General features: G+C 42.6%; 1 protein-coding gene across 1 annotated transcript in view; it reads right to left on the bottom strand.

The window, feature by feature from the left end:
- Window positions 1-27,569, bottom strand: part of LOC117509055 (spectrin beta chain, non-erythrocytic 4-like) — a 301,034-nt gene that overhangs the window by 155,494 nt on the left and 117,971 nt on the right. Inside the window, 1 exon segment of the mRNA XM_034168865.1 lies at window positions 24,520-24,610. Coding sequence (XP_034024756.1) covers window positions 24,520-24,610 — 91 coding nt within the window.

Genomic DNA, 27,569 nt, shown 5'->3' with positions numbered 1-27,569 from the left:
ATTTGCTTAATATGCGCATTGAAGGACATATCCTGATCAAAAATGACTCCAAGATTTCTCACAGTATTACTAGAGGTCAGGGTAATGCCATCCAGAGTAAGGATCTGGTTAGACACCATGTTTCTAAGATTTGTGGGGCCAAGTACAATAACTTCAGCTTTATCTGAATTTAAAAGCAGGAAATTAGAGGTCATCCATGTCTTTATGTCTGTAAGACATTCCTGCAGTTTAACTAATTGGTGTGTGTCCTCTGGCTTCATGGATAGATAAGGCTGGGTATCATCTGCGTAACAATGAAAATTTAACCAATGCTTTCTATTAATACTGCCTAAGGGAAGCATGTATCAAGTGAATAAAATTGGTCCTAGCACAGAACCTTGTGGAACTCCATAATTAACCTTAGTCTGTGAAGAAGACTCCCCATTTACATGAACAAATTGTAATCTATTAGATAAATATGATTCAAACCACCAAAGCGCAGTGCCTTTAATACCTATGGCATGTTCTAATCTCTGTAATAAAATTTTATGGTCAACACTATCAAAAGCAGCACTGAGGTCTAACAGGCCAAGCACAGAGATGAATTCACTGTCTGAGGCCATAAGGAGATCATTTGTAACCTTCACTAATGCTGTTTCTGTACTATGATGAATTCTAAAACCTGACTGAAACTCTTCAAATAGACCATTCCTCTGCAGATGATCAGTTAGCTGTTTTACAACTACCCTTTCAAGAATTTTTGAGAGAAAAGGAAGGTTGGAGATTGGCCTATAATTAGCTAAGATAGCTGGGTCAAGTGATGGCTTTTTAAGTAATGGTTTAATTACTGCCACCTTAAAAGCCTGTGGTACATAGCCAACTAATAAAGATAGATTGATCATATTTAAGATCGAAGCATTAATTAATGGTAGGGCTTCCTTGAGCAGCCAGGTAGGAATGGGGTCTAATAGACATGTTGATGGTTTGGAGGAAGTAACTAATGAAAATAACTCAGACAGAACAATCGGAGAGAAAGAGTCTAACCAAATACCAGCATTACTGAAAGCAGCCAAAGATAACGATATGTCTTTGGGATGGTTATGAGTAATTTTTTCTCTAATAGTTAAAATTTTATTATCAAAGAAAGTCATGAGGTCATTACTAGTTAAAGTTAAAGGAATACTCGGCTCAATAGAGCTCTGACTCTTTGTCAGCCTGGCTACAGTGCTGAAAAGAAACCTGGGGTTGTTCTTATTTTCTTCAATTAGTGATGAGTAGTAAGATGTCCTAGTTTTACGGAGGGCTTTTTTATAGAGCAACAGACTCTTTTTCCAGGCTAAGTGAAGATCTTCTAAATTAGTGAGACGCCATTTCCTCTCCAAACAACGGGTTATCTGCTTTAAGCTGCGAGTTTGTGAGTTATACCACGGAGTCAGGCACTTCTGATTTAAGGTTCTCTTTTTCAGAGGAGCTACAGCATCCAAAGTTGTGCTAAATGAGGATGTAAAACTATTGACAAGATAATCTATCTCACTCACAGAGTTTAGGTAGCTACTCTGCACTGTGTTGGTATATGGCATTGGAGAACATAAAGAAGGAATCATATCCTTAAACCTAGTTACAGTGCTTTCCAAAAGACTTGTACTGTAATGAAGCTTATTCCTCACTGCTGGGTAGTCCATTAGAGTAAATGTAAATGTTATTAAGAAATGATCAGACAGAAGGGGGTTTTCAGGGAATACTGTTAAGTCTTCAATTTCCATACCATAAGTCAGAACAAGATCTAAAGTATGGTTAAAGTGGTGGGTGGACTCATTTACATTTTGAGCAAAGCCAATTGAGTCTAACAGTAGATTAAATGCAGTGTTGAGGCTGTCATTCTCAGCATCTATGTGGATGTTAAAATCACCCACTATAATTATCTTATCTGAGCTAGGCACTAAGTCAGACAAAAGGTCTGAAAATTCACAGAGAAACTCACAGTAACGACCAGGTGCACGATAGATAACAACAAATAAAACTGGTTTTTGGGACTTCCAATTTGGATGGACAAGACTAAGAGTCAAGCTTTCAAATGAATTAAAGCTCTGTCTGGGTTTATGATTAATTAATAAGCTGGAGTGGAAGATTGCTGCTAATCCTCCGCCTCGACCCGTGCTACGAGCATTCTGACAGTTAGTGTGACTCGGGGGTGTTGATTCATTTAAACTAACATATTCATCCTGCTGTAACCAGGTTTCTGTAAGGCAGAATAAATCAATATGTTGCTCAATTATTATATCATTTACTAACAGGGACTTAGAAGAGAGAGACCTAATGTTTAATAAACCACATTTAACTGTTTTAGTCTGTGGTGTAGTTGAAGGTGCTATATTATTTTTTCTTTTTGAATTTTTATGCTTAAATAGATTTTTACTGGTTGTTGGTGGTCTGGGAGCAGGCACCGTCTCTACGGGGATGGGGTATTGGGGGGATGGCAGGGGGAGAGAAGCTGCAGAGAGGTGTGTAAGACTACAACTCTGCTTCCTGGTCCCAACCCTGGATAGTCACGGTTTGGAGGGTTTAATAAAATTGGCCAGATTTCTAGAAATGAGAGCTCCTCCATCCAAAGTGGGATGGATGCCGTTTCTCCTAACAAGATCAGGTTTTCCCCAGAAGCTTTGCCAATTATCTATGAAGCCCACCTCATTTTTTGGACACCACTCAGACAGCCAGCAATTCAAGGATAACATGCGGCTAAACATATCACTCCCGGTCCGATTGGGGAGGGGCCCAGAGAAAACTACAGAGTCCGACATTGTTTCTGCAAAGTTACACACCGATTTAATGTTAATTTTAGTGACCTTCGAATGGCGTAACCGGGTGTCATTACTGCCGACGTGAATTACAATCTTACCGAATTTACGCTTAGCTTTAGCCAGCAGTTTCAAATTTCCTTCAATGTCGCCTGCTCTGGCCCCCGGAAGACAAATGACAATGGTTGCTGGTGTCGCTAACTTCACATTTCTCAAAACAGAGTCGCCAATAACCAGAGTTTGATCCTCGGCGGGTGTGTCACCGAGTGGGGAAAAACGGTTAGAGATGTGAACGGGTTGGTGGTGTACAGGGGGCACCACCAACATTTTTGGGAACGAGATTTCAAATAGACACCCAGCTGTCCAAATATACTGACTTTGTGTGATCATGAATTTTGTATATGTGGTAGACAATATTACAGGAAATGTTCAGCTGCTTTTCACACACAATATCTGGGTACATAAATGAATAATTTAGATTTTTAATTCATTGTTAACATGTTTAAAATATCCACTAACCCTCAAATGGAACTAGCCAATGGTTCCACTGATTACAAGCAACTGGTCAATGACATTTGCTGTAACAGAAGGGTTTGGTGACGTGGTGACAACATGGCTGCCTACAGTGAGCAGGATGCACTGTCTTTGAATGAAGAAGTGTATTTTATGTGTATCTTCCCATCTAAAGTGCAATGTGGCACCATTTTCTGAGAAGACGTGCATGTTGTTTTTTTTAGAATACGCATGTTCCAAAATGGAAGACATTGGAAGGTGTACAAGCAGAAATTGTTATACAAATAATGAATGTTTATGAGTTCAATGGAACGAATATTTAATTTGGTGAAGATGGAACATTCCATCTTCACCAAATTAAATATTTGTTCCATTCAAAGAATGTAAAAACATTCATCGTTTGTTTTATATGTTGTTGTCCATTCAACTGCTCATGTTTTTTGTTCGGAGTCGCCACAGCGGATACAGCCAGATCCGCATTGGTATTTGGCACAAGTTTTACGCTGGGTGCCCTTCCTCACGCATGTCCAGGTTTACCTGGAGAAACACACACAGCTGCTGGTGTTCTGAAGAGATCTCCAAACCAAGTACTAACCAGATCCCACACTTAGCTTCTGAGATCTGACGGGATCAGGTTGACACGGAGCAGACCGGCTGCTCATTATTTCTTTGATATAACAGCTAAATTAGATCCTTGCTATTTGATATTTTATTAATTTATAAACAACAGAAAACGGACTTACATTTTGGTGTCCGTCACCAGTGCTTTGATGTCAACAGTCCAACACAAACTTTAAATAGGAGTCCAAAATTGTTCTCAGTCAATTAAAAAAGTTAGATAGTTCAAAAATAATTTTGATGATGTAGTCTGTGATACTTCCTAAAAACAACAACAAAAAGAGGCTTTGTGTACTTCCTCAGTCCAGTGAAAAATCACATCAGAAATTTGTCCAGATTTTCATCCTAACAGCTCTTCATGCATCCAGACAGCTTATAGTGTACTGGCTTTGTTTTGTGTGTGTGTGTTAGATGAATTAGCACCGTCTATTAGCTTGTTCAAATCATCATCCGTCAGCAATAGAATTTAACTAAACACTGCACCCACCAGTGCGTGCGTGGGCAGGGTTCACAGCATGCAATGAACCAAATTTGCACGGTAAATGGAATGAATAATCCATGCCACGTGACACACAAAGCACCAATCAAATGACAAGGACCCACTCAGCTGTTACATAAAAGGAGTTACGTCACTCAACACTTGGTCATGTCGGCATATTTCATTAATAATAATGGTAATAATAATGGTAAACCTCCAATACCCGGCGACGGTGGATTCCACCAGACAAGCTACTCCCGCTTTACCGACTCGGAAAGAAAGAACTGCAAACAGCATTAAGCTGCAGCTTCTATATGTAGGTAAGCTTATTTAATTTTATTTATGATGAATCAAACACTGTGACTCACTGACTGTGTATCACTGCCTTTGTCTGCTTTAGTGGCAGTTTTTGAAGATTGTGAAATATTAATATAATGTGTTGGTCATGGCAATATAAAATACTGAAGATTATTATGCTGTTTTGTCTGGATAAATTCTGTTGTTGGTTATGACATATTGATATTCAAAGAAATTAGGACAGACTGATACTTGATGCATCGATAGACATTATGAAATACATGATCACACATGGCCTTATCATTTCTAATGACCTGACAATTCTAATTCAGAGTAATACAACAGTGATTTTTTTCTGCTTTACTGCTAAACATGTAGGATAAACTCTGGCCTTTATTTATTTATTCATTCATTCATTTCTTTAGTTATTTATATGTACTTATATTCCAGCAACTACATGATTGGAATACCATATCTCATGGCCATTTAACTTCATGGTAATTGTGACTTTGAATTTGTGAATTGTGACCTTTGGACAAATTTCTTTTGTTTTGTTTTTACTGCTCAGCGATTGCATAATTGGAAGACCATATCTCATGGCTAATTGATTACATTGTAATTTTAAATTCATGCTACTGCATGATTGTGTAATGGAACTTGAATTGGTAATTGTAAAAACAAACAAACAAAAACAGCTAAATATGGAGATGAAGACATTTGTACAGAAATGTCATAACATCACTGGATGCAATACTTTAAATAATGATGACAGTGAAGATGAGGATGGCAGGGATGGAGAAACAGAGAAACTGATCGCCATTTATTTTTTTGCCTATTTAAATCCATTAATACTGATGAATATTTTTAAAAGTCAATTGCATGCTCTCTGTGTTGTTCTTCTTCTTATTTTTTTAAAATAACATACTTGAGGGCCCCTTCACACATGGTGCGAATTTGGATGATTTGCACATAAAGTGCACATGAAGCAGGAATCATGTGCAAAACGTGTAAAATCGTAGCTGCCTCGTACACCTGTCACTACAACTATTTGCGCACACCAGCAGCTGAAAGACAGCGTGTGCGGTGTGCGAACCCATCGAACCCTCTCACGGCAGGTGTCAGCCAAATTCCAGCTGACACGCACAAACATCTAACACCGCTTGTTTGGCAATTAGAAAATGTGTGGCCATTCGCACTATTAACACGACAACAGTCAGCAGACAATCACTGTCGAGCTGGATGTGAAATTTGTCTAAGTGCCCCACGACTGTGAAGCTGCCTAGTGCAGCCTAGTGTGGTGTGTCAGAGTGTCGGCTCTCCCCACAACACGTGCGTGTGTTTTGTGTGCTACCCCCCCCCCCCCCACTACTCCCCCAAACACATGTGTACGTGTGGCTCGCCCCCCCGGCAGGCGAGGCATCTCTCATCTGATCACAGAGTAACATCTTGGTCTGTGTGCTGACAGGACAGGGGGCATGGCTGGCTGCTCACAGCTGTTGAGACATCTCCAGTCCTGCACATCACAGCTGCAGCACATGTCCCGTGTTTTGACGTGTGTGTGCTTGAATGGAAATACATAAAAAACATACTGCTTTTGCAACGGGAGGAGAAACAGATCATCAGTCCGTTTGGACACGCAGCAGGCAATCTAAATGTCATGTCTGACAGAACACGTGCGTCAACCCAGTGATATTCATTGATTATACAGCTGTTTTTTTTTTATTTTATTTTCCTCCACATCAGCAGCGTGATGCGGTGCACCTCGTCCCACAGTGCGAGCAGCTGCTCACACTGTGTTCCTGCTCAAAAGACACCGTCGCATGCACGAACCCTTGCACCGGCATCGTGCACACCTGCCCATCGGAGCTATATTTTGTGGTGTGCTCATACGAACCGTGAGTCGCCCTGAGCTTTACATATTCGCACTATGTGTGAAGAAACCCTGATGCATGTTGACATTTTGGGAGAGTTCTTCTCACTAACGCTCAAAATTCACGCTTGTGAAAAATGTACAGGTAAATTCTGTTAACTCGCGTGAACTCGTGTTTCGGCTTAACTCATGGTTGATTTGTGGACCCCGAAAATTTAGACTACTGTATAAAAGTCAACATTTTTGTCAAATGTGACAGTTTTTGGGAGGGCCGCATGGGATGTATAAATTCCGGCCCAGCCGGAACAGAATCAGATCATTCTGTTAGTTGTTCTCCTTACGTTTGAATGACATTTTGTGTTTCTCTGTTCCCCGTGTTCAAAAGGAAAGGGGAGTTAGTTTGGCCTCCCCCTCTTCTTGGAATGCCCTTCAAATGGAACTGAAATTGCCCGATTCTGCTGACAGCTTTCCAATCAAAATTATAAAACCGACAAACGCAAATCCTCTGATCAATGTGTATGTCTCAAACCTTTTCTTAGACCATGAGTTTAATTGTGTTACAGCTTGCATTGCTATTGTAAAATAATTATTGTGTCCATTGGCAGCTGCTTGTGTTTGTATTTTATGGCAGGTGTGTTGTTTTATTCTTGCTTTGCCTTTGGTGTGTGCTGTTGCCTTCCTGGCCAGATTACCCTTGTGAAAGAGGTCTTGATATCAGTGGGTTTTCTTAATTGGTTAAATAAAAGGTTTATGAAATGAAATTTTTTTTCAATGTCATATTGTCTATGTCATCTCCAGCAAGTTATACAAAGATTTTCAAGCAAGCAAGGAAGTTCTGGTTGTTAAAGCAATAAGGTTTTCAAGTACGTAAGTGGCCATCATGTTTGGTCATGGGAAGGATCTAAAGAGGAAGGCCACATCCAGATGCGTAAGCAAAAAACTTCGACTCATTCAGAGTCGTCCGCACTGATGAAGCCCTCATCGCTCAAGTGCAGCAACTCGAGGAGAAGAGGAAAGATCCCGAACCCACTCCAGATGAAGAAATCATCACCATCACTATCCAGGAAAGAATCACGCTTCTTTGGTCATCTTCATTAACTCGTGCTTTCAGCTAAGTCATGGGTCGATTTTGTGGACCCCAAATTTGCGCGAGTTAATGGGGTTTACTTGTATGTTGTTTGGGGTACCATAGGCTTTCATTTGCCAACATTTTGCACCCACCCCAGATGTACAGTAGGTCATGGTCTCAAAAATCCAAAGGGACAACGATTACACGGCCCATGGTCTAAAAGGGCGAGTGACTGACCACATAAATAGACGTTTATAAATACACCCAAAACACTAAGGATGGATTGTGAGCCAAATGATGACAGTAACAGTCTTCTTCTACCATATGACTGAGCTGAACTGTGTATCTCGTGAAGAAAACAAAGACCACAGACAAAGACTTCAGGTGAACCAGTCTGGGCGCTTTTCCAATGATCGATGTTGCGTGGTCTAAGTTGCAAACTGCAAGTCCCTGTAGGACGCACCCAATACATTTACCTTCTATACCTGCTTACTCCAAAGAAAGGTCACAGGGAGCTGGAACCGATTCCAGCAGACATTGCTCGAGAGGCGAGGTACACCATGGACAGGATGCCAGTCTGTCGCAGGGCAGACACGCATGGACAAATACACTCACACCAACAGTCAATTCAGAGTTACCGAGTCACCAAACATGCATGGGTTTTGGAAGCCAAAGCAGCTGGAAGGGACCCAGATAAACACAGAGAAGACATTCAAAGTCAAACTAAGAAGCAATCCCAAGACCTTCTCACTGTGAGGCAACAGTCCTAACCACTAAGGTTGAGAATTTGATTATTGTATGGCATTTGGAATAACTCTTTATCCTCCACTGGCGTGTGTGATGATTGTTCACTAACTTGTCTGGATTAATGGAATTTATGATGGGATTAGGAAGGACAACTCAGAAGACCACACCGGAAATAAGTGTATTTTGTACTTTATGCATTATCCTCTGTGCTATTTCCATATAGAATTTTACATGTATGAATTTTACCAAACTAAATCCATGCATCCATCCATTCAACTCCATTCTCAGACTCATTGCTTGCAGGCTAAAGAGAAAATGTCAAAATAACGATGATAACTTGGTCACATCAGCTACAAGAGACAGAGGCAAAGCGACCAGCTACCATTCATTTGCAATCAGAGTGGCAAGAGACAAGCGTTCACCAGCTAGGAGGGGCCAAAATAGAAGAGAATCTATTTTATGCAAATGCTGAGCAACGCAACATGGCAACTGCCAATCTGACTGAACAACAGTGTGAGGAACGCAGGCTGGTTGCTCAAATAAAATATTCATAGATAGCGAAATACGTTCAGAGACAGCTGTATTTCTGTATAAATCTTAACCTCTATTTTAGTTTAATAATTTACATTCTAGCTTGTTTTATATGAAAAAGAAACAAATGAACAGAATCCACCCCAATATACCAACATCATCCTTTTCCTCTCAATAGCAACAGGATAGGAATCTGTATAAAGTAAAACATACAACATACCGAATTTGATCAGAGTCATTCAATAAGTGTTGATTAGTTTCATGTGTACAATTTACCACTTCATACATGTATTTATATTTTGTGTTGGCCAAACCTTACTGATAAATAAACTAGAGCCTGACCAATGTGGATTTTTTTTTTAGGGCTGATACCAAAACAGATATTTTTGAGTTAAAAAAAGGGGTATGGTACAGATACCTACTGATATACATATACATATACATATATATACACATACATATATATACATATACATATATATACATACGTGTGTACATATAAGAATTCCTAATATTTCATTTTCAAATCCTGTTAACAGAGACTGAGGCTTCATGTTTTACAGTTCAAACATGAACTTTATTTTAAAAAACAAATACAACAGACAACCAACTAAAGAGCCCTACCTTCACTCGGATTGGCAGTCGCAATTTTGTGTTGCTTAGCATTTGTGCAAAATAGACTTGGTGTCATTTGTGGCACCGCCTCCCTTGTAGCATAGTGGCCACTTGCCTTTTGCAGCTGTAAAACACCCACTCTGATTGAAAATAAATGACAGGTGGTCGCTTTGCCTCTGTCTCTTGTAGCTAATGTGACCAAGGGGTGATGGGGTCCTGGTCATGCTTGACAGCACTGTAAACAATGCCACTCTAATGCTCTCTGCTGGACAAACTACATAATGATGCCAATCCCAACAGCCAAACTGTTTTTCTCCATTGTTTATTTGGTAAAATAAAAAAATTAATATTGGCAAAAATAACACTGATACTGATATGGCCACATCAGCCGATATTATCAGCCAATGGTTATATCGGTCAGCCTTCAGATTAAACACCCAGTGTCAACAGGGTATAACGTTTACATCGTCTTAATATGTTTCCATGGAAATGCTGGTGCTGGTGGCTCCACCATGGCTGGCTGTGGAAACGGAGCAGCTGATAGGACACAGACCATGTGGAACTACGGCTCAACAACATAACCACCTCCACCACCCACAATATCACTTCCTGTCACTGTTACTGCACAAAACCAGGACATGTCCCACGTCCATGTCTGCAAAGCTCCTGTCAGAGCGCGGAGTGCGAGGAAGCTGATGCACATAGACATCAAACGCACACACGAGCATTTAAACATGCACACGTGGAGCAACCAGAGATCTAACGCCCGCTGTCCATAATGATCAGGTCGGCACCGACATCACCCCACAGCTGCATTCATCTTCATCCCCTTCCCCCACCGAACCTCAGCTCACATCCCGTGTGTTTACCAGCAGCGTTCAGCAGGAACAGCCGGCTGCTTCGTGGCAGCTGCAGGGAGCTGCTGGCGTCCACATCCTCGCCGCTCCACCGTTACATCCTGAACACACGCATCGACCGCTTGCCACCGCAGAGAGAAAAAGACCCGAGGTGTGCTGAGAGGAAACAACAACAACAAGAGTGGAGACGGACTGGTGACTCTCGCTGTGGCACTGAGGAGCCGCTGCACACTGAAGGGGCGGGGGAGCATCAGTGACGAGAAAGAGGGCAACAATGAGGGAAAAAAACCCATCATCCTCCCAAAACAATAAAATGGCAGGCAGCCTGTGAGCACACACCCATCTTTTAGCAAGCCAGTGAGCGAGGGAGCAGGCTGGAGGGGGAGGAGCTAAACACAGAGACCTGGATTTCTAGCAGGCAGGGGAACCGTTTTTCCTCTTTAATGTGACCGAGGCACACGGACGCTCCTAAAACTGGCTCACGACTCTTCAGTCACTCTTTAGCTCCTTCAACACGCAACCCCCCCCCCACCATCTCTCCCACCTACACCTCCCCCGCGCTCTCTCTGCAGCATCTCCAGCCTGCATGATGCTGCAGTGGTAGAGAGAGAGAAAGTTTAGATAGAAAAGAGGGAGATACACACTACGATAAAACAGGAGAACCAGCAGAGAACAGCACAACGCGATCTTTTGGGTTTTTCTAAAAGAGATTCAAACCCATCCTTTCTGTGGGTTTGAGGATCTGTGTGTTGTGCTCACAGTCATGGTCTGCTCTTCTGTGAGGGATGGTTTGGTGCACCTCAACACGGTGTGGCTGGTCAAGTTCTCTGGGGTGGTTCAGGCCTCCTGGTGGCCTGAGAGTGCTGACTCTCGCCTGTCCTCTCACTCCGTGTCCTTTCCTGCAGGGGTGCCTGGACTAACTGGGTGTTCCCTGTGTGTCTGAGGGACATGCCTTGGAGTGGGGGCAATGTGGCAGTGACACAACTCCCCACATTTACTCACGATATGACAACTCTCGTTTTAAGTCCCTTCAGCTGCTCCCTTGTTTTCCCTCAGGGTGGATCTGCATGTTGATTTGGCACAACTTTTATGGAACTCCACATTACATGGAGAAATTGGCTGGGGTTTGAACCACGAACCTTCTGCACTCAAACCAAGTGCACTAACCACTTGGCCACTTGTGATATCACAACTCTCATAGTACAGAGATATATTGCACCCTCTTATGCATGATGTACATAAACATTTCCTCAGTAGACTTTATAACTTAGGAAATGTGAGGCACTCAGTAAGCACAATCCAATGTTTTCATCCCTGGTTCTGTCAAGGACATGCTTGTTCATGGTACAGTCACTGTTATAGTCATCACAGTGCTCGTAAAAATTAAAATGACAAGAAATACAATCACACACACACACACCCCCCCCCCCCTTTGTTTGACTTTGAATAGTCCTACAAGTAGGATTCCCAAGGCAGGGCACCTCGGGATGTGGAGGATGTCAAGGCACAGTCAGAGATTGGAGGGTGTCTCGTTCCATGACATAAGAAGTGCATCTCTGCTGTTTTGCAAACGATGTGGTTCTGTTGGCTTCATCAGGCAGTGACCTCTGATGTGCATGGTGCAGGTTTGAGGCAGAGTGTGAAACGACTAGGATGAAGATCAGCACCTCACAATCTGAGACCATGGTCCTCTGTCAGAAAAAGGGTGGACTGTCCCCTCTTGGTCAGGAGAGAGTTACTGCCCCAAGTGGAAGAGTTTAAGTGGAGGTGAGTTGAAGCATGAGATTGATTAATGGATTGATGCTAGTGTAGTGGACAGTCATGGAGAAGAGAGAGCTAGGGCAGAAAGTGAGGGTCTCTACTTAGTCAGTTCACACTCCTATCCTCACCTATGGTCATGAACTTTGGGTAATAACTGAAAGAGCAAGTTCGCAGATACAAGTGATTGAAATAAGGCTCCTCAACCACATATTTGGTCTTACTCTTCTGGACAGGATGAGAAGCTCGACTATCTAGGAGGTACTTGGAGTAGAGTTAGTATTCCTCCTCATCAAAGTGAGCCAGCTCAGGTGGTCTGTGCATGTGGTGTGGATGCTCCCTAGGGGCGTCCCTGGGGAGGTTTTCTAGGCATGTCCAACTGGGAGGAGGTCTCGGCAAAAACCCAGGACATACTGGAGGGATTATATCTCTTAGATGTCTTGGAAATACCTTGGAATCCCACCGGAAGAATCTGATGATTTCCAGAACAATCTCCACTCTAGATTCTAGATTCTTGGTGAAAATATGTTGCAGTAATTCTACATGTACACTTAGTTTACATCCACCTTGTCTACCAACTTTCAAAGTCAGCTTTCCCCACTGCAGATTTCTCAAACAATATGTGTGAAGTCAGTTCTATATACACTCATTAAAAAAAATAGTTACAAGCCTGATTGAGTTTTTGACCCACTTGGTTACATTCATGGGTAGAATTACTTGTAGAAGAAGAACAACTTGTTTTATGTTGTTAGTTTTCCTCCACATCGGTTTAACTTCCCCCACTACAGCTGGTCATGTTTTCTGAGGAGCTCCTCATGCTTTTAAACCGCTCTCACAGCCCCCAGTGTCATCATGACCTTCCTTCCTTTCAGACTACTTGCATTTGAATAATTCTCCTCAGGATTCCTATTTGCTGTCATTGTTTATCCGGTGGGCAGCACGGTGGCTTGGTGGTTAGCACTGTTCACAGCAAGAAGGTCATGGGTTAAATTCCCGCCTGTGGCCTTTCTGTGTGGAGTTTGCATGTTCTCCCCGTGTATGCGTGGGTTTCCTCCAGGTGCTCCGGTTTCCTCCCACATCCAAAAACATGCAGGTTAGGTGGACTGGAATCTTTAAATTGTCCGTAGGTGTTTGTGGGTGTGTCTGTGTTTGTTTGTCTGTTTGTGGCCCTGCAACAGACTGCTGTCCTGTCCTGGGTGTACCCCACCTCGCGCTCTATGACTGCTGGGATTGGTTCCAGCCCCCCGCGACCCTTCATTGGACTGAGTGGTTGAAGATGAGTGTATGTGTGTGTTTATCCAGTTTCATTCCTACCTCGTACCTCGTTCTGGATTCTGTCAACCAGTCATTGATATTGTACCCATGAGCACCCAAAGACAAGAGCAACTGTGCTCTTGTCTTTGGATTGTGAATCTGATGGCTCCCTGGGTTATCACTGCCATGCCAATTAGTCTCCTGACCTCTGACCTGCTTCTTGGAACTGTGTCTGCCCGATCCCTCATGGATCAGGGCGCATCTTGGGTTCATACAGTCTGCAAAGAAATAAAAGTCAAAGAAAACAAGAACCTGTGCGGTTCTTCATCTGGCAGTGCTTCAAAAGCCGCTAAAGTCATCCCTGCGAACACTGTGGTTGCTGGATTTAGCTTCGTCGTATCGTGAAAGCATTTTTACGAGAAGCAAAGGGAGCTACGAAACACTACGAAATGGGCAGGAGAAAAATGGACGGATTGTACCAAAGATGTGACATCACCCATGCAATAAGATAAATAATGAATGTCACGTGACATAAAAACCACCAATCAAATGGCAAGGATGTTTTTAAGTGTCAGTAAGTGACTTTTATACATGTGGATGAAAACATGTGGAGAGCTAAAAAGACACGAGTCACTTCCTGATCTCACTGGAAGCGTTCAAGATCTTGCTACAGAATAACTCCCACCTTCTGTTAGGGTCATTTGTCGTGTGCAACTTTGCAAGTCCTCCACCTAGATTTTGTGCAGACTCCTGCAAAACAGTCTGATCTTGAAGTCCAGCCAAATTATATCTGGGACACTGAGCAGACGGCGGTCTGCGCTCCCTCAGAGGAATCTCAAGTAAACTGCAGCAAGTCAGCGAGCTGAGTTCATAATCTGAGTAACTCTGTGGACCCGACACGTCTGTGGGAGTCTCCAGAGTCTTTCCATAACAACATGAGTGATGTCTTCACCGCACAGACAGAAATGGAGTAACACCTCCAGTGGTTCCATCATGATGCTGGAACCAGGATCTAGTAACTCATGGCCCTGCAACCTTTCTGGAAAATTAAAGATTGAGATACTTTTCACCACAGTTACCAAAACCCCACGGCCCAATATCGACTGAGTAGATCTACTCTTTTGTGTGGAGTACTTGGAGATTTTCTATTGTTATATAAATAAATTGAACTGAACAGACAGCATGAAGCTGTGAGTCAAACATTTCCCACAGTGAGACACAGAACACCCAGACACTCAGAACACGCTTGTGAGAGCGGCGATATCAGACACCATTAGAAGGAGCCGGACCTGTGAGAGCTCAGCCACTGCAATGCAGAGCTTTCAAGCTCCCTCAACATCAGTGGGTGATGGTCATCTGTGGTTGAAAGGATGTTCTGGGTGTTGCCATGTAATGGGTGACCCATCAGCATCAGGAGTGTGCGATATAGACTTAAAATTATTGTTGCAATATCACAATGTTTAACGGTATTTAAAGGACAACATGAAAATGGTGCTAGTTATTAGACATACACAAGCAAAGAGGCACACATGCACGTGCACACGCATTTCCACATAAGGAAAGTCGGCGCAGCCAAAAGAAAGAAACAGACGTAATGACGCACACCAGTGGCCAAAGTCCACCAGACCACCATAAAGAACGTGTCTAAGGTGAACATACATGTTTCATTTCCATTTCCATTGTTGAAAATCTGCACAGGAGCAACAAAAAGAAAGACAAAAGGTGCACACCTTTAAGAAGCCTCAATTCCAAGGTGGTTTCCACACCCTCACAGCTCCAGAGCAATGGTAGGAATTAGATCCAAGTCATCATTACATATGCCCTTCCATTCATCATATCCTTGGGGCAACTGTTTGTTGTGATTTGGCGCTATATAAAAAAATTGATTGATTGATTGATATCCAGTTGGAGTAATAAGTTGGCTCCAGCAGGAGATTTCCACAGAGGTTTCCACCCAAAGTCCAGTACCCTGAAGCTCTATTAGTGAGAGTCAGAGCCACAATCCAGGATGAGACGAGGAGCATCCATAAAGACATCAGAAAGATGCCCCCCCACACACACACACACTTCAAGATCAGCTGCTATAAGAATGCTTCAGACAGCTGAAAACAGATGGTGATGAGGAACGGGAGGAGAAGATATCATGGAAGATCAAGTTCCTCCATCGACAGAGAGGAAATGACTGACATCAAGATGACTTTGAAAAGGCCGGCCTAAAGGACAGCCCAGAGGCTCTGATCCTAGCAGCACACGAACAAGCCCTAAGCAACAGATCCATAGAGGCAGGAGTCTACCACAGCTGACAATACCCAAGTTGCAGGCTGTGGAAATGTGCTCCAGAGACAATCCAGCACATAGTAACAGGATGCAAGACGCAAGCTGGTACAGCGGACACTGAGGCCCAACCCATTGTCGGGAATCCTGTACAGGAACATCTTTGCCACAAGCGGATTAGAAGAGCCCAGGTCCTGATGGGAGACACTGCCAAAGGAGCTTGAGAACAACTGGGCTAAGGTCCTGTTGGACTTCAAATTCCAGAAAGACAAGCAGCTGCTGGTCAACCAACCAGACATAGTGCTGGTTGACAAGGAAAAGAAAACCGCAATTGTGGTGGATGTGGCAATCCCAGCTGACAGCAACATCAGAAAGAAGGAGCACAAGAAAACAGAGATGTACCAAGGGCTGAAGGAGCAACTGGAGCAGATGTGGAAGGTAAAGTCTAAAGTGGTCCCAGTGGTAATAGAAGCACTAGGAGCTGTAGCCCCCAAACTGGAAGAGTGGGAACCAGTAGATTCCAGACACAACATCAGAGGTCTCTGTCCAGAAGAGTGCAGACCTACAAAGACAAGATATTTAATGTTCAAACTGATAAACTTTGTTTTTGTGCAAATATTTGCTCATTTTGAAATGGATGCCTGCAACACGTTTCAAAAAAGCTGGGACAGTGGTATGTTTACCACTGTGTTACATCACCTTTCCTTCTAACAACACTCAATAAGCGTTTGGGAACTGAGGACACTAATTACTGAAGCTTTGTAGGTGGAATCCTTTCTCATTCTTGCTTGATGTACGACTTCAGTTGTTCAACAGTCCGGGGTCTCTGTTGTCGTATTTTGCACTTCATAATGCGCCACACATTTTCAATGGGTGACAGGTCTGGACTGCAGGCAGGCCAGTCTAGTACCTGCACTCTTTAACTACGAAGCCACGCTGTTGTAACAGGTGCAGAATGTGGTTTGGCATTGTCTTGTTGAAATAAGCAGGGACGTCCCTGAAAAAGACGTAGCTTGTATGGCAGCATGTGTTGCTCCAAAACCTGGATGTACCTTTTAGCATTGATGGTGCCATCACAGATGTGTAAGTTGTCCATGTCATGGGCACTAACACACCCCCATACCATCACAGATGCTGGCTTTTGAACGTAGCACTGGTAACAATCTGGATGTTCTTTTTCCTCTTTTGTCCAGAGGACACGAAGTGATGATTTCCAAAAACAATGTGAAATGTGGACTCATCAGACCACAGCACACTTTTCCACTTTGCGTCTGTCCATTTCAAATGAGCTCGGGCCCAGAGAAGGCAGCGGTGTTTCTGGATGTTGTTGATGTGTGGCTTTCACTTTGCATGGTAGAGTTTTAACTTGCACTTGTAGATGTAGCGTCGAACTGTGTTAACTGACAATGGTTTTCTGAAGTGTTCCTGAACCCATGTGGTAAGATCCATTACACAATGATGTCAGTTTTTAATGTAGTGCCACCTGAGGGATCGAAGGTCACGGGCATTCAATGTTGGTTTTTGGTCTTGCCGCTTACGTGTAGAAAGGTCTCCAGATTCTCTGAATCTTCTGATTATATTATGGACTGTAGATGATGGAATCCCTAAATTCCTTGCAATTGAATGATGAGAAACATTGTTCTTAAACTGTTGGGCTATTTTTTCATACAGTTGTTTACAAAGTGGTGATCCTCACCCCATCTTTGCTTGTGAACGGCTGAGTCTTTTGGGGATGCTCCTGACCCAATCATGACACTCACCTGTTTCCAATTAACTTGTTCACCTGTGGAATGTTCCAAACAGGTGTTCTTTGAGCATTCATCAACTTTCCCAGTCTTTTGTTGCCCCACCCCAGGTTTTTTGAAACGTGCTGCAGGCATCCATTTCAAAATGAGCAAATATTTGCACAAAAACAAAAAAAATCTGTCAGTTTAAACATTAAATATCTTGTCTTTGTGGTGTTTCCAAATGAATACAGGTTGAAGATGATTTGCAAATCATTGTATTCTGTTTTTATTTACATTTCACACAATGTCCCAGCTTCATTGGAATTGGGGTTGTTGTAACAGCAAAGATACTGCACCAAACCCTCAAACTCCCAGGCCTCTGGTAGCAGAACCAAGCTTGAAGAAGACACATACCGCCCTCCCCAGGGGGGTGAGAGCAGTGGTGGGCACAGTTCCGCTAACAGCTAATTAGCAAAGCTAACTTTTTGTTAGCATATTAGCTTTTCAGCTAATTTTGAAAAACATTCGCAGACCACTTACCTTCTGCTAAATTTAGCTCCATTAACCTTCAGTCCGCTAACTTTTTTTTTTTGCTGCCTTAGTGAATAAAATTTAGCAGTCAAGAATCACACATTTTAGTACTTACCTGTTACGTCTTTTGCAATAGTCAGACAGCTGTGAGCTCAGTCCTCCCTCAGCAGAAGAGAGCAGAGCGAGCCCAGCTGCTTTTGCCCCAAAGGAAGAAAAAAAATGTCATTTACTTTCACTTTCAACATGCAAAAAGACAGACAGTGTGGAGGAGACATGAAGCGCAACACACTTTTCACTTATGATTTTACTCAAACAACTAATTCCGGACAGTTTGTCAATATTAACGGTAACTGTGTCATTTTTACAGAGAGAAAATATCACACACATGACATATCTTTTAAAAGAATCCCCTAAATTCTGAAGGTTTGAGTTTTAACGGGCACACTTGCCGAAAGGCATTATGGGAAATTCAATAAGTGAAAAGTGTGTTGCGCTTCATGTCTCCTCCACACTGTCTGTCTTTTTGCATGTTGAAAGTAAATTACCTTTTTTTTCCTCCTTTGGGGCAACAGCAGCCGGCCCGCTCCACTCGCTTCTGCTGAAGGAGGGCTGAGATCTCAGCTGTCTGACTACGTAAGACAGACGCTCTGGCTCGTTGTTCATTTTTGGGTTTGTGATTGTTTTTGAATTTACACAGAAGCCTCAGCAAAAGTTAGCAGTTAGCTGTAATGTTCACTAAATATTTTTGCGGTTTAGCATTATAAACGTTAACTTTTCACTTAGCGGACTACCAGTTACTGAAGCTAACTTTTTGGGTAGCTGTGCACACCACTGGGTGAGAGGGAGACTTTATTATAACTTGGAGAATGTGGGCATTTACCAGCCAGGTGCAGCTCAGCAGCGGTTTTGTCGCTACAGTTTCCTCTGGCATATCTGCCGTGGCAGGTTGAGGACACATCGAAGAGACCAGAGACACTGTTGCCACAGCTCAACCAGCCGAGCCTTCATTGCTTCTGTCCAAACCACACGCCGTGTCACCATGTTTTCAGTTCCCAATGACTCTGATTTTGTGCAGGTGCAGTGAGGAAAAAACCCACTGAGCTTCAGGGAACGTGTTTGTTTGGTGTCAGAGAGGTGAATCACTTCTCATTACTCCCTGCACACTGCACGACAAATCACACATGACAAAATGGAAATTTGGTCCGACTTAAAAAAAAAGAAGTTGTAAATGCTAGGGGAGGTGATGGTCTCGTGGTTAAGCACTGGGCTTGAGACCAGAGGATCCTGGGTTCAAATCCCAGCCTCACTGGAAAATCATCAAGGGCCCTTGGGCAAGATCCTTAATCCCCTAGTTGCTCCTGGTGTGTAGTGGGCGCCTTGTATGGCAGTAGCTGACATCGGGGTGAATGTGAGGCATTGATGTGTAAAGCACTTTGCGCGTCCGATGCAGATGGAAAAGCACTATTTAAACATATATATAGTGTTATATAAATGCAGTCCATTTACCATTTACTCAGCTTTAGCGTGCACTGTGTGTCCACAGTGTGGCACTGCACACGACATAATCAAAAGTGGGAACTAATGAATTAGATCTTGCTAATGTGCTCTGTATATGAGTATATGTATAGCCAATATGTAGACCTGGATTTGATTCTTGATCATGCAACCCATCTCAGTCCACCCACCTATAACTTTGTACCGGCCTTGACTGGGGAGGTAACCTGAACCAGGCTGGCATCCCATTTAGAGAGATTTGTAGACTCATCTGCTTCACAATACTGAATCCTGAGATACGGACCTGCAACCAACAGGCCTCCACAGATATACAGGACTTACTACTTCTTCCATGTCATAAAACATGGCCTCGTTTGATATATTTTTCTCTGTTACTCTGGACCACAGATGAGACCACGGCCTTCACTGTCTTCCTGAGCTGCACTGCATGAAGCAGACGGGGGCAAACACAGTAAGGTGAATGCTGTTAGTCTGAGGGTCCTCTGCAGTTTGTTTCTGTGTCAGGATGATGCGCCTGTGAGACGGCGCTATCCTGTCATTGTGAAGTGTGTATGGAAACATTATCAGCTACATCATTAATGGGGCTTTCACACTGGAGGCGTCAGCCGCAGCAGAAGCGTTGCAAATCGGTCTAAAAAGCACTATTTTCAATGAGACGTGTCGCATTTTTGGCGAGACACCAAGCGTCGCGTCAAAAACAGAGCTGGAAGTGACGCTTCACCGGGAGCGCGCACTTGTCATCAGGCTGCCACGGTCAAAGTTAAACCCAATCCAACTATCGCTGCTCTGCGCTGTGACGTAGCTTCATGTTGTCCAACAGAAATGACGCATCAGGCCAAAACACGGAGGACTGCAGAAACCAGTGATCTGTATAAAACAGTGTTATACGAGGTCTGTTAGAAAAGTATTGGACCTGTTTATTTTTTTCAAAAACCTGATGGATTTGAATCACGTGTGCTTGCATGAGCCAACCTTGAACCTTTGTGCGCATGCGTGAGTTTTTTCACACCTGTCGATTGCGTCATTTGCTTGTAAGCAGCCTTTGTGTGAGGATGGGTGGAGTCTCTCGTTGGATTTTCTTTGCAAGGAAATGGCGGAACAACTGGAGCAGTGCGACTGCATCAAATTTTGCCAGAAACTGAGCGACAGCCAGGTGGAAACCATTCGGATTATTCAGACGTCTTTCGGTGACGATGCTATGGGCATCACACAGATTAAGGAGCACTACAGCCGGTTTAAAGACGTCACATGTCACATGTCCTGTAAGACTTCAACATGGAGGTGCTTTTGCTGCGGCATCAGCTTCGTGCCAAAGCCATCGGCATGAATTTCGCTGTAACTGTTTTCATGGCAAAATCTTCTGTCACAGCGGAATGTGCCGAAAAAGTGCTGATGTCCACCTCTTCCGCAATTTCTCGGATAGTCACACGACGGTCCCACATCACCACAGTGTTCACTTTGGAATGATGCCGACCAGAGCGCGGCTCGCTCTCCAGCGTCGTGTGGTCGTCTTTAAACCGGTTGTACCACGCCTTAATCTGTGTTGCCCATAGGATCGTCACTGAAAGCTGTCTGAATAATCCGAATGGTTTCCACCTGGCTGTCGCCCAGTTTCTGGCAAAATTTGATGCAGTCGCGCTTGCTCCAGTTCCGCCATTTCCTTGCCAAGAAAAAACGAAGAGAGACTCCACCCATCCTCACACAAAGGCTGCTTACAAGCAAATGACGCAATCAACAGGCATGAAAAAACTCACGCATGCGCATGAAGGTTCAAGGTTGGCTCATGCAAGCACACATGATTCAAATCCATCAGGTTTTTGAAAAAAATAAAAAGGTCCGATACTTTTCTAACAGACCTCGCATACAGATCAGTGGCAGAAACATGTCAGAGAACTACTCATTTATACACAGCAGTTTTCTGAAGAAAATCCTTGCAAATGTTTTTTTTTTTTTATCTCAAAATTAATTTCTGATTACTGTAAAACAGTTCATAACATTTATAATTAAAATAGTAAAAAAATCTTTGGAAACCATAACTTACCTGTTATTTCAGATTACATGATTTCTTGTTCAAGGTTCCTTCTTCATAAGGAACCTTGGACATTTACTTTTAGACAAATAAAAGATTATTCGTATATCATTTCAACCAGAAAAACAGACACTGCAAATAAATGCAAATGTTTATTATAAATGCAATAGGAGATAATTTAACAATGACTGCAGTGTGATTGTAAAGTAGGATTTTTGTGACATAATCTTCATAATAAAATCATTTTTTTAAACTGAGTCATTTCAACTTGTAATTACATCAAAATATGTGACTGCCTTTAATGTTGTGATCAGGACAGAGTAATTTTGAAAATATGAATTTGACTGTGAATGTTTTAAAACTGTGCACAATAAGGGGCGGGGCTTCTACCTGTGCAAATGTCTTTTGACTTTGATTTCATGGACATTTTTAATGATCCATTCATTTATTTTTAAAATATAAAATGAAACAGCGTTTTAAAAATCATAAAATAGTTGCTGTTTAAAGGGCCTTTGTTTTATTTAGAAGGGTAGATGTTGTTTTACTGGACTCTCGGGACATTTAACCAGATGAAGGTCTCTTCTGCAGCTTTGACCTCTGGTGTTGTTGACGACACTTTTGTCGTATTTTGAAGAGCAGAGATGTTTTCTTCCGACTGGACTTCATGGTGTGCAGCTTATCACTGGAAGTTTTTGAAATGAGTCTGAATTTAAGGTTGTCTGCACAGCAAATGTTCCTGATTATAGGACAAATAAAAAAATAAAAAATAATAAAAAGAAACACTAAACAGTCTTTAAAAAATGAGGACCCCCCCCCCCCCCCCCCCCCCCTTCAGAAATTAGTTCACCCTAAGGACAGGATCCCTAGTTACAAACAGAGCAATGTAGTGTATTCTATCAAATGTTAGGAAAACTGTAATGAACACTACATAGGTGAGACTAAGCAGCCGTTACACAAAAGGCTATACCAGCAGATGAAACCCAGCCTTAACCATGGAGGGGGTCTGAGACACGCTTTGTTCCCTGTTTAAAATGGGGTACTCAGGTCAAAGCAGTTTCAGTCTTTTGTTCATCTTAATGAGTCATTCACGTCATCAGGAGAGTCGTCAGGGGAGCCGTCAGGAGAGGCGTCAGTCCCATCGTTAGGAGGGACAGCTACCCTGTCATTAGGAGAGTGCTAACTAGAGCACAATAGGTGCTAATTAAAGCAATTGTTTAGTCACTAGCCAATAGCAGTCTGGCTCTCGGTAGGAGGGGTCTGGTTAGGTTTAAAACTCCAGCTTTTGTGGCTCCTGTTTGTTCTTCTCTACAAGGGTCAAGACAGAAGTCAGACTACCAGAGTAAGAATTTTAGGTGAGGAAGCTTCTGTGATTTGAAGTGAAACGTCCTCGCGTCAAGCAACCCAGTCCAGTCGAAGATTCAAGCTTCTCTAATATCAGACCAAAATTTATCGGTAGATAATTGGTTCACTGATGGCTTTCAAAGTTATGTGAAAAGCTAATCCACTAATGAAAACATTAGCTATAATAATTAGCGGTTAGCAGATTAGCGGCACTGTGCGCACTACTGCAGTGGACTAATTAGGTTCTGCTAACTTTCAGTCTGCTTACATTTTTTGCTGGTAAAGTGAGTGAACGTTAATGGTCAGAAACATTCGTAAACCCTAAAATCATACGTGTTAATTCCCGTCTGTTGTGTGTCTGCAACAGTCAGGCTGATGTTCTGTCAAGATGAGCTCCCCTGACTATTAATACTGCGATTTACTGATTTTGATAAAGATATTAGTGTTTGGGTTTTTTTATTTATTTATTTTTCATGCATTTGTTTTGTGTCATGTTTACGAATGCAACACGGCCGAGCTGTTCCTGTAACTGTTTATAAATGTAATACAGAGATAAATTGTGATTGTTAATTTGCGAGTTACTGCTTTTTATAAAGACGATGACCATGTTTGGGATTTTTTTTTTCCGTGCATTTGTTTTGTGTTTGTGAACGCAATACGAGTGAGCCGTAGCTCTGTTAACAGTTTATAAATAAATAATATAGAGATAAACTGACTTCTAATTCCATTTACTGCTTTGACAAAGATGATGACAGTGTTTGGGGTTTTATTTTTCATTTATTTATTTTCTGTGCATTAATTTTGTGTTTGTGATCCTGGGAATGCCCGGGACTTATGTGACTTGACCTTTGAATTTACCCAGCAGCCCCTGCGTTGCTTAAACTCGAAACTGGCTTATCAGTAGCCGTCAGTGTAATCCGAGCTGGTTAGCGGTAACTTCCGATAATTTTTTAAAGCTGTTTATCGGTTTAGCGTAATAAAAGTTAACTTCTCAGTTAGCATATTAATAGCTATCGAAGCTAACTTTTTGGTTAGCTGTGCCCGCCACTGGCTATGACACATCCCTAGTCAGCACCACACTTTGAGGATCCAAACAGTTTTTTCCTCTCCCCCTCAGAACATGTACCACCCTCTGGTGGACAGCGGCAGAGTTAAAAATCGTTTTCAAAGGTGTTTTACAGTAACTGGAGTGCCATTCCCGCCTCCAACACCCCAACTAGAAGCGGTCTGCAGGTGGGGGGGACCACTCGCAGTTCAAGACATTAATATTGGTGTTTTGTGGACATTTATTACATGCGAGACATTTGATTTCATCCTTTTTCATTTTTATGTGGCCGTTTATGTGATAATGACTCACACTAATGGAACGAGTTTATTTCAGGCTGAGTTACAGACACACGGAAACACAGAGTGACTGACGGTCTACTCAGATGTTTACGTGTTAACATCAGTGACGACAGTTGAACAGTGAGGTGATGTCATCACAGCGTCCGTCTCACGTCTGCTGTGCAGCAACAGCAAATGAGGAGGAAACCATCACAGAACTTTGCACTGGTGGGCTTGATCCCAGGACCTTCTAACTATGAGGCAGGAGTCCAAATCATAGCATCACCCAGCTGCCTACAACAGTACTGACTGACTAAAGTCACAGACAGAAATCCAGACAGATTTCCAAACACTGAATATTCCAAACCGGATGGACCAGTCTGAGGGTGTCCTACCTCATGGCAGTCCTGGAGAAACCTCTGGAGCTCCCACTGATCGTTGAGTTTCTGGAGCCACTGCTGGGCCAGCTCTCGGTTCTGGTTCCCTCTGAGACACAGAGAGAAGTCTTAAACCTTCAGCACACACTGTCACCAGGTCGACTGTCAGAGGTCAGACCTCGACTGATATTTCAGAAATTTCAGGGAGAACAAGAAGAATTTTACAATGGTGTTCTGAGCGTACATTGTTCAAATGATTGGCCTGTGATGATGTCAGCAATCTAATTAATTACTGCACTAGTATCATCATTTTGGAACTGCGTGAACCGCTGAACCCTAAAACACCTAAAGAAATAATCCACAGTTTGAAAAATGCCAGTTTTCCTTCAACTGGACTCAGAGTTGAACTACCTCAGCAAAATAACTCAGATCACCTGCTCTGAAACTGAAAACTCTGAGTTTGCGACTCTCAGAGTTAGTTAAGCCAGAGATCAGGTTTACACTCAGAATTTCTGAATCAGGGTCCCTGACATTAGCAATAAGCAACCTGATGAAAACAGTTAGTCCTCATTTTACATTATAGTCATTGTGCATGTCGAAAGACATCAAGATGACACTCTGTTCCCAGAGTGTCATCTTACAGCAGAGCTTCATTTTGCTACACCTTTAATTTTGGAAGAGGCCAGCCACATCTTAAAAGTACAGGGCCACTACGGTTTTTTAGATTTAAGACATAAAAGCACTTTTCTTTGGCACCACTATAATTGTCTTTATTAGCATTTAAATATGGGATTCATAATTGCCAATAAGATCAAAATTCACGTTGTCTAGAAAAAGTAATAAAAAGTTCCCCTGAAGAGAAAAATTACAGGAGAACGGCTGAGACCTGTACCGTCTATGATCACCTGGAGGCTTCCCAAGACTTATGTTAGGGATGCTGGGAAGCACACAGTGACATTTTACATACATACATACATACATACATGCAAGTACTGACAGAAAAATACTTGGCTTTTATGAAAGTCTTTATTTAAGGTTGAATCAGTTTTCAGTTGTCTTCAATTTTCTAAAATTAAATTTTGTCATCTGAAACTGCTTAACCAGAACAATATTCCATGTAAAGAAATGACCAATAACTGAAGTTTTATATTTCCACTGTGACAGAGTTCACATAAGACCAAATTTCTTTGTTTTTTTTTGTTTGTTTATTTGTTTGTTTTTTGGCCTGTGTGAGATGCTGTTGAGACACAGTTCTGCTGTTTTGTACAGAGCGTTAACATGTTAATTCCGGGTTCTGGTGCAAACAGAAAATGTCCAGATTTGAACCTGTTGTCTGGGATGTTAGAGGACGGACAGACGGATGAATTCAGGTCAGTAGCAACCTCACAGCCTTTTATTTTGAAATACAGGCTCTTATTGTGAAAGTGCGACATAAACAGGCTTGTTTTCAGAATTACTGATTTCTCAAAAAATATTGGTTTGATCACCTTGCTGCTTTCATGACTTCAATCCTGACGAAAAAATACATAAGTATGACAAAGGATGAAAGTGATGGTCCGGAAACACAAACAGAGGCCACGCCCTCTTTATTATATGGAAGAAAATATTGGTTAAGGAATACCCCCCCACAGATAAACATGTTCTCTCCAGTAAAGTAAGCTGTAATTTTGCAAGATGTTTCAAAATTAAACACATTTAGTGAAATTTGGTTTGTCGTATACCGTTAAAGTCTGCAGTCAGCAGACAAAAACACCCAAACTCAGCCCCGCGGCCGAATCCAGTTCATCCTATTTTGTCATGGTGCTGATGTTAGAATTCATTTACATGTGCCACATGCTTCTTTACATTTGGATTGTCAAACACACACACACACACACCAGCACCTCCCCGGTTCAGATTTCACGGTGGGGGTTCAGCAGTGGCCCAGACGCAGGACACGGGTCTGCTCTCTTTATCCTGGTGTCATTATGTCTGATCCGGCAGCTGCAGATCCGCTGCACCACTTTCACCACAAACACTGTAAATCACTGCAGCAGGGTGTCATACGACATCCAACACTTAAATAAATTACAGCTAAATTTACAAACCCAAAATCCCCCAAAACTTCAGACTGTGTATTTTAACATCCAGTGAATTACTCAAATGTCCTCTTAAGTAGAACTGTATGGAAACAACACTTGTTTTAGAGTTGTTTATTTTTGACGTGTTACACATTTTAAAATGATTTTTTTTTTAATTAAGCCTCGGCCCCACCGAAAAAATAAGCCATGAATAATGAGCCACACAGGGGGGTGTCAGCGATTATTTGAAGAATGAGCCACATTTTAAGCCGTCACGTATCCACTACTAAAGCACCTCTATGTGCCTCTCTGTACCTCACATGTGCCTCCAGTGAGCCATGACCGACCTGTCATTTGAGTCCTGTCCAGCCTCGAGTGGCTCGTGCCGCTGCATATGATCTACATCAAGCCACATATGATCCATGTAGCAGCGCCATGTAACGTGACGGTGCACGTTTAGGCCTGGGTTTGGTCCAAACCTCCAGCTCTCCCACACTTGGTCCCTTTAAAGTGTGGGTTTTCTATAAGCGAAGTGCGCATCTCAGACCACGCGGTGCATTATGGGTAGGCTAAATGTTTCGACTACCAACCCACAAGCTATGGCGGCAGAAAGCAGCGAGGAGTGCTGTGATTTGGATCATTTCAACCGCTGGAAAGTTGATGATTTAAAGCGTTTTTGTAAGCTCCGCGGAATGCCTGTTACAACCAGGACTACATACGGCAGTGGACAGAAATGGAAAGAAGAGCTGGCTGTGCTTGCGTGTGCTGCATCTGTACAGAAAGTACCGTTAGTGCCGACAAAGGAAGAAGAGCGTGCTGCTGTCGAAAATGACCAGTCCTTGTTGATAGATGGAGACAAACAAATTTCTGACCACTTGAAGGCAACTGACGGATGGTTAGACAAAGTCCAGAGACTGAAACTGTGGATACTGCAGAATATTTGCTAAGCAGGGATGAGGAATCGCTACTCCGCCGGCTTCATAATGACGACAATGAAGGTGAGTCCAT

Source organism: Thalassophryne amazonica, chromosome 4, assembly GCF_902500255.1.
Source record: "Thalassophryne amazonica chromosome 4, fThaAma1.1, whole genome shotgun sequence".
Classification (NCBI taxonomy): Eukaryota; Metazoa; Chordata; class Actinopteri; order Batrachoidiformes; family Batrachoididae; genus Thalassophryne; species Thalassophryne amazonica.
Note: the sequence above shows the minus strand (reverse complement) of the source record. Positions and strands in the feature narration are given on the sequence as shown.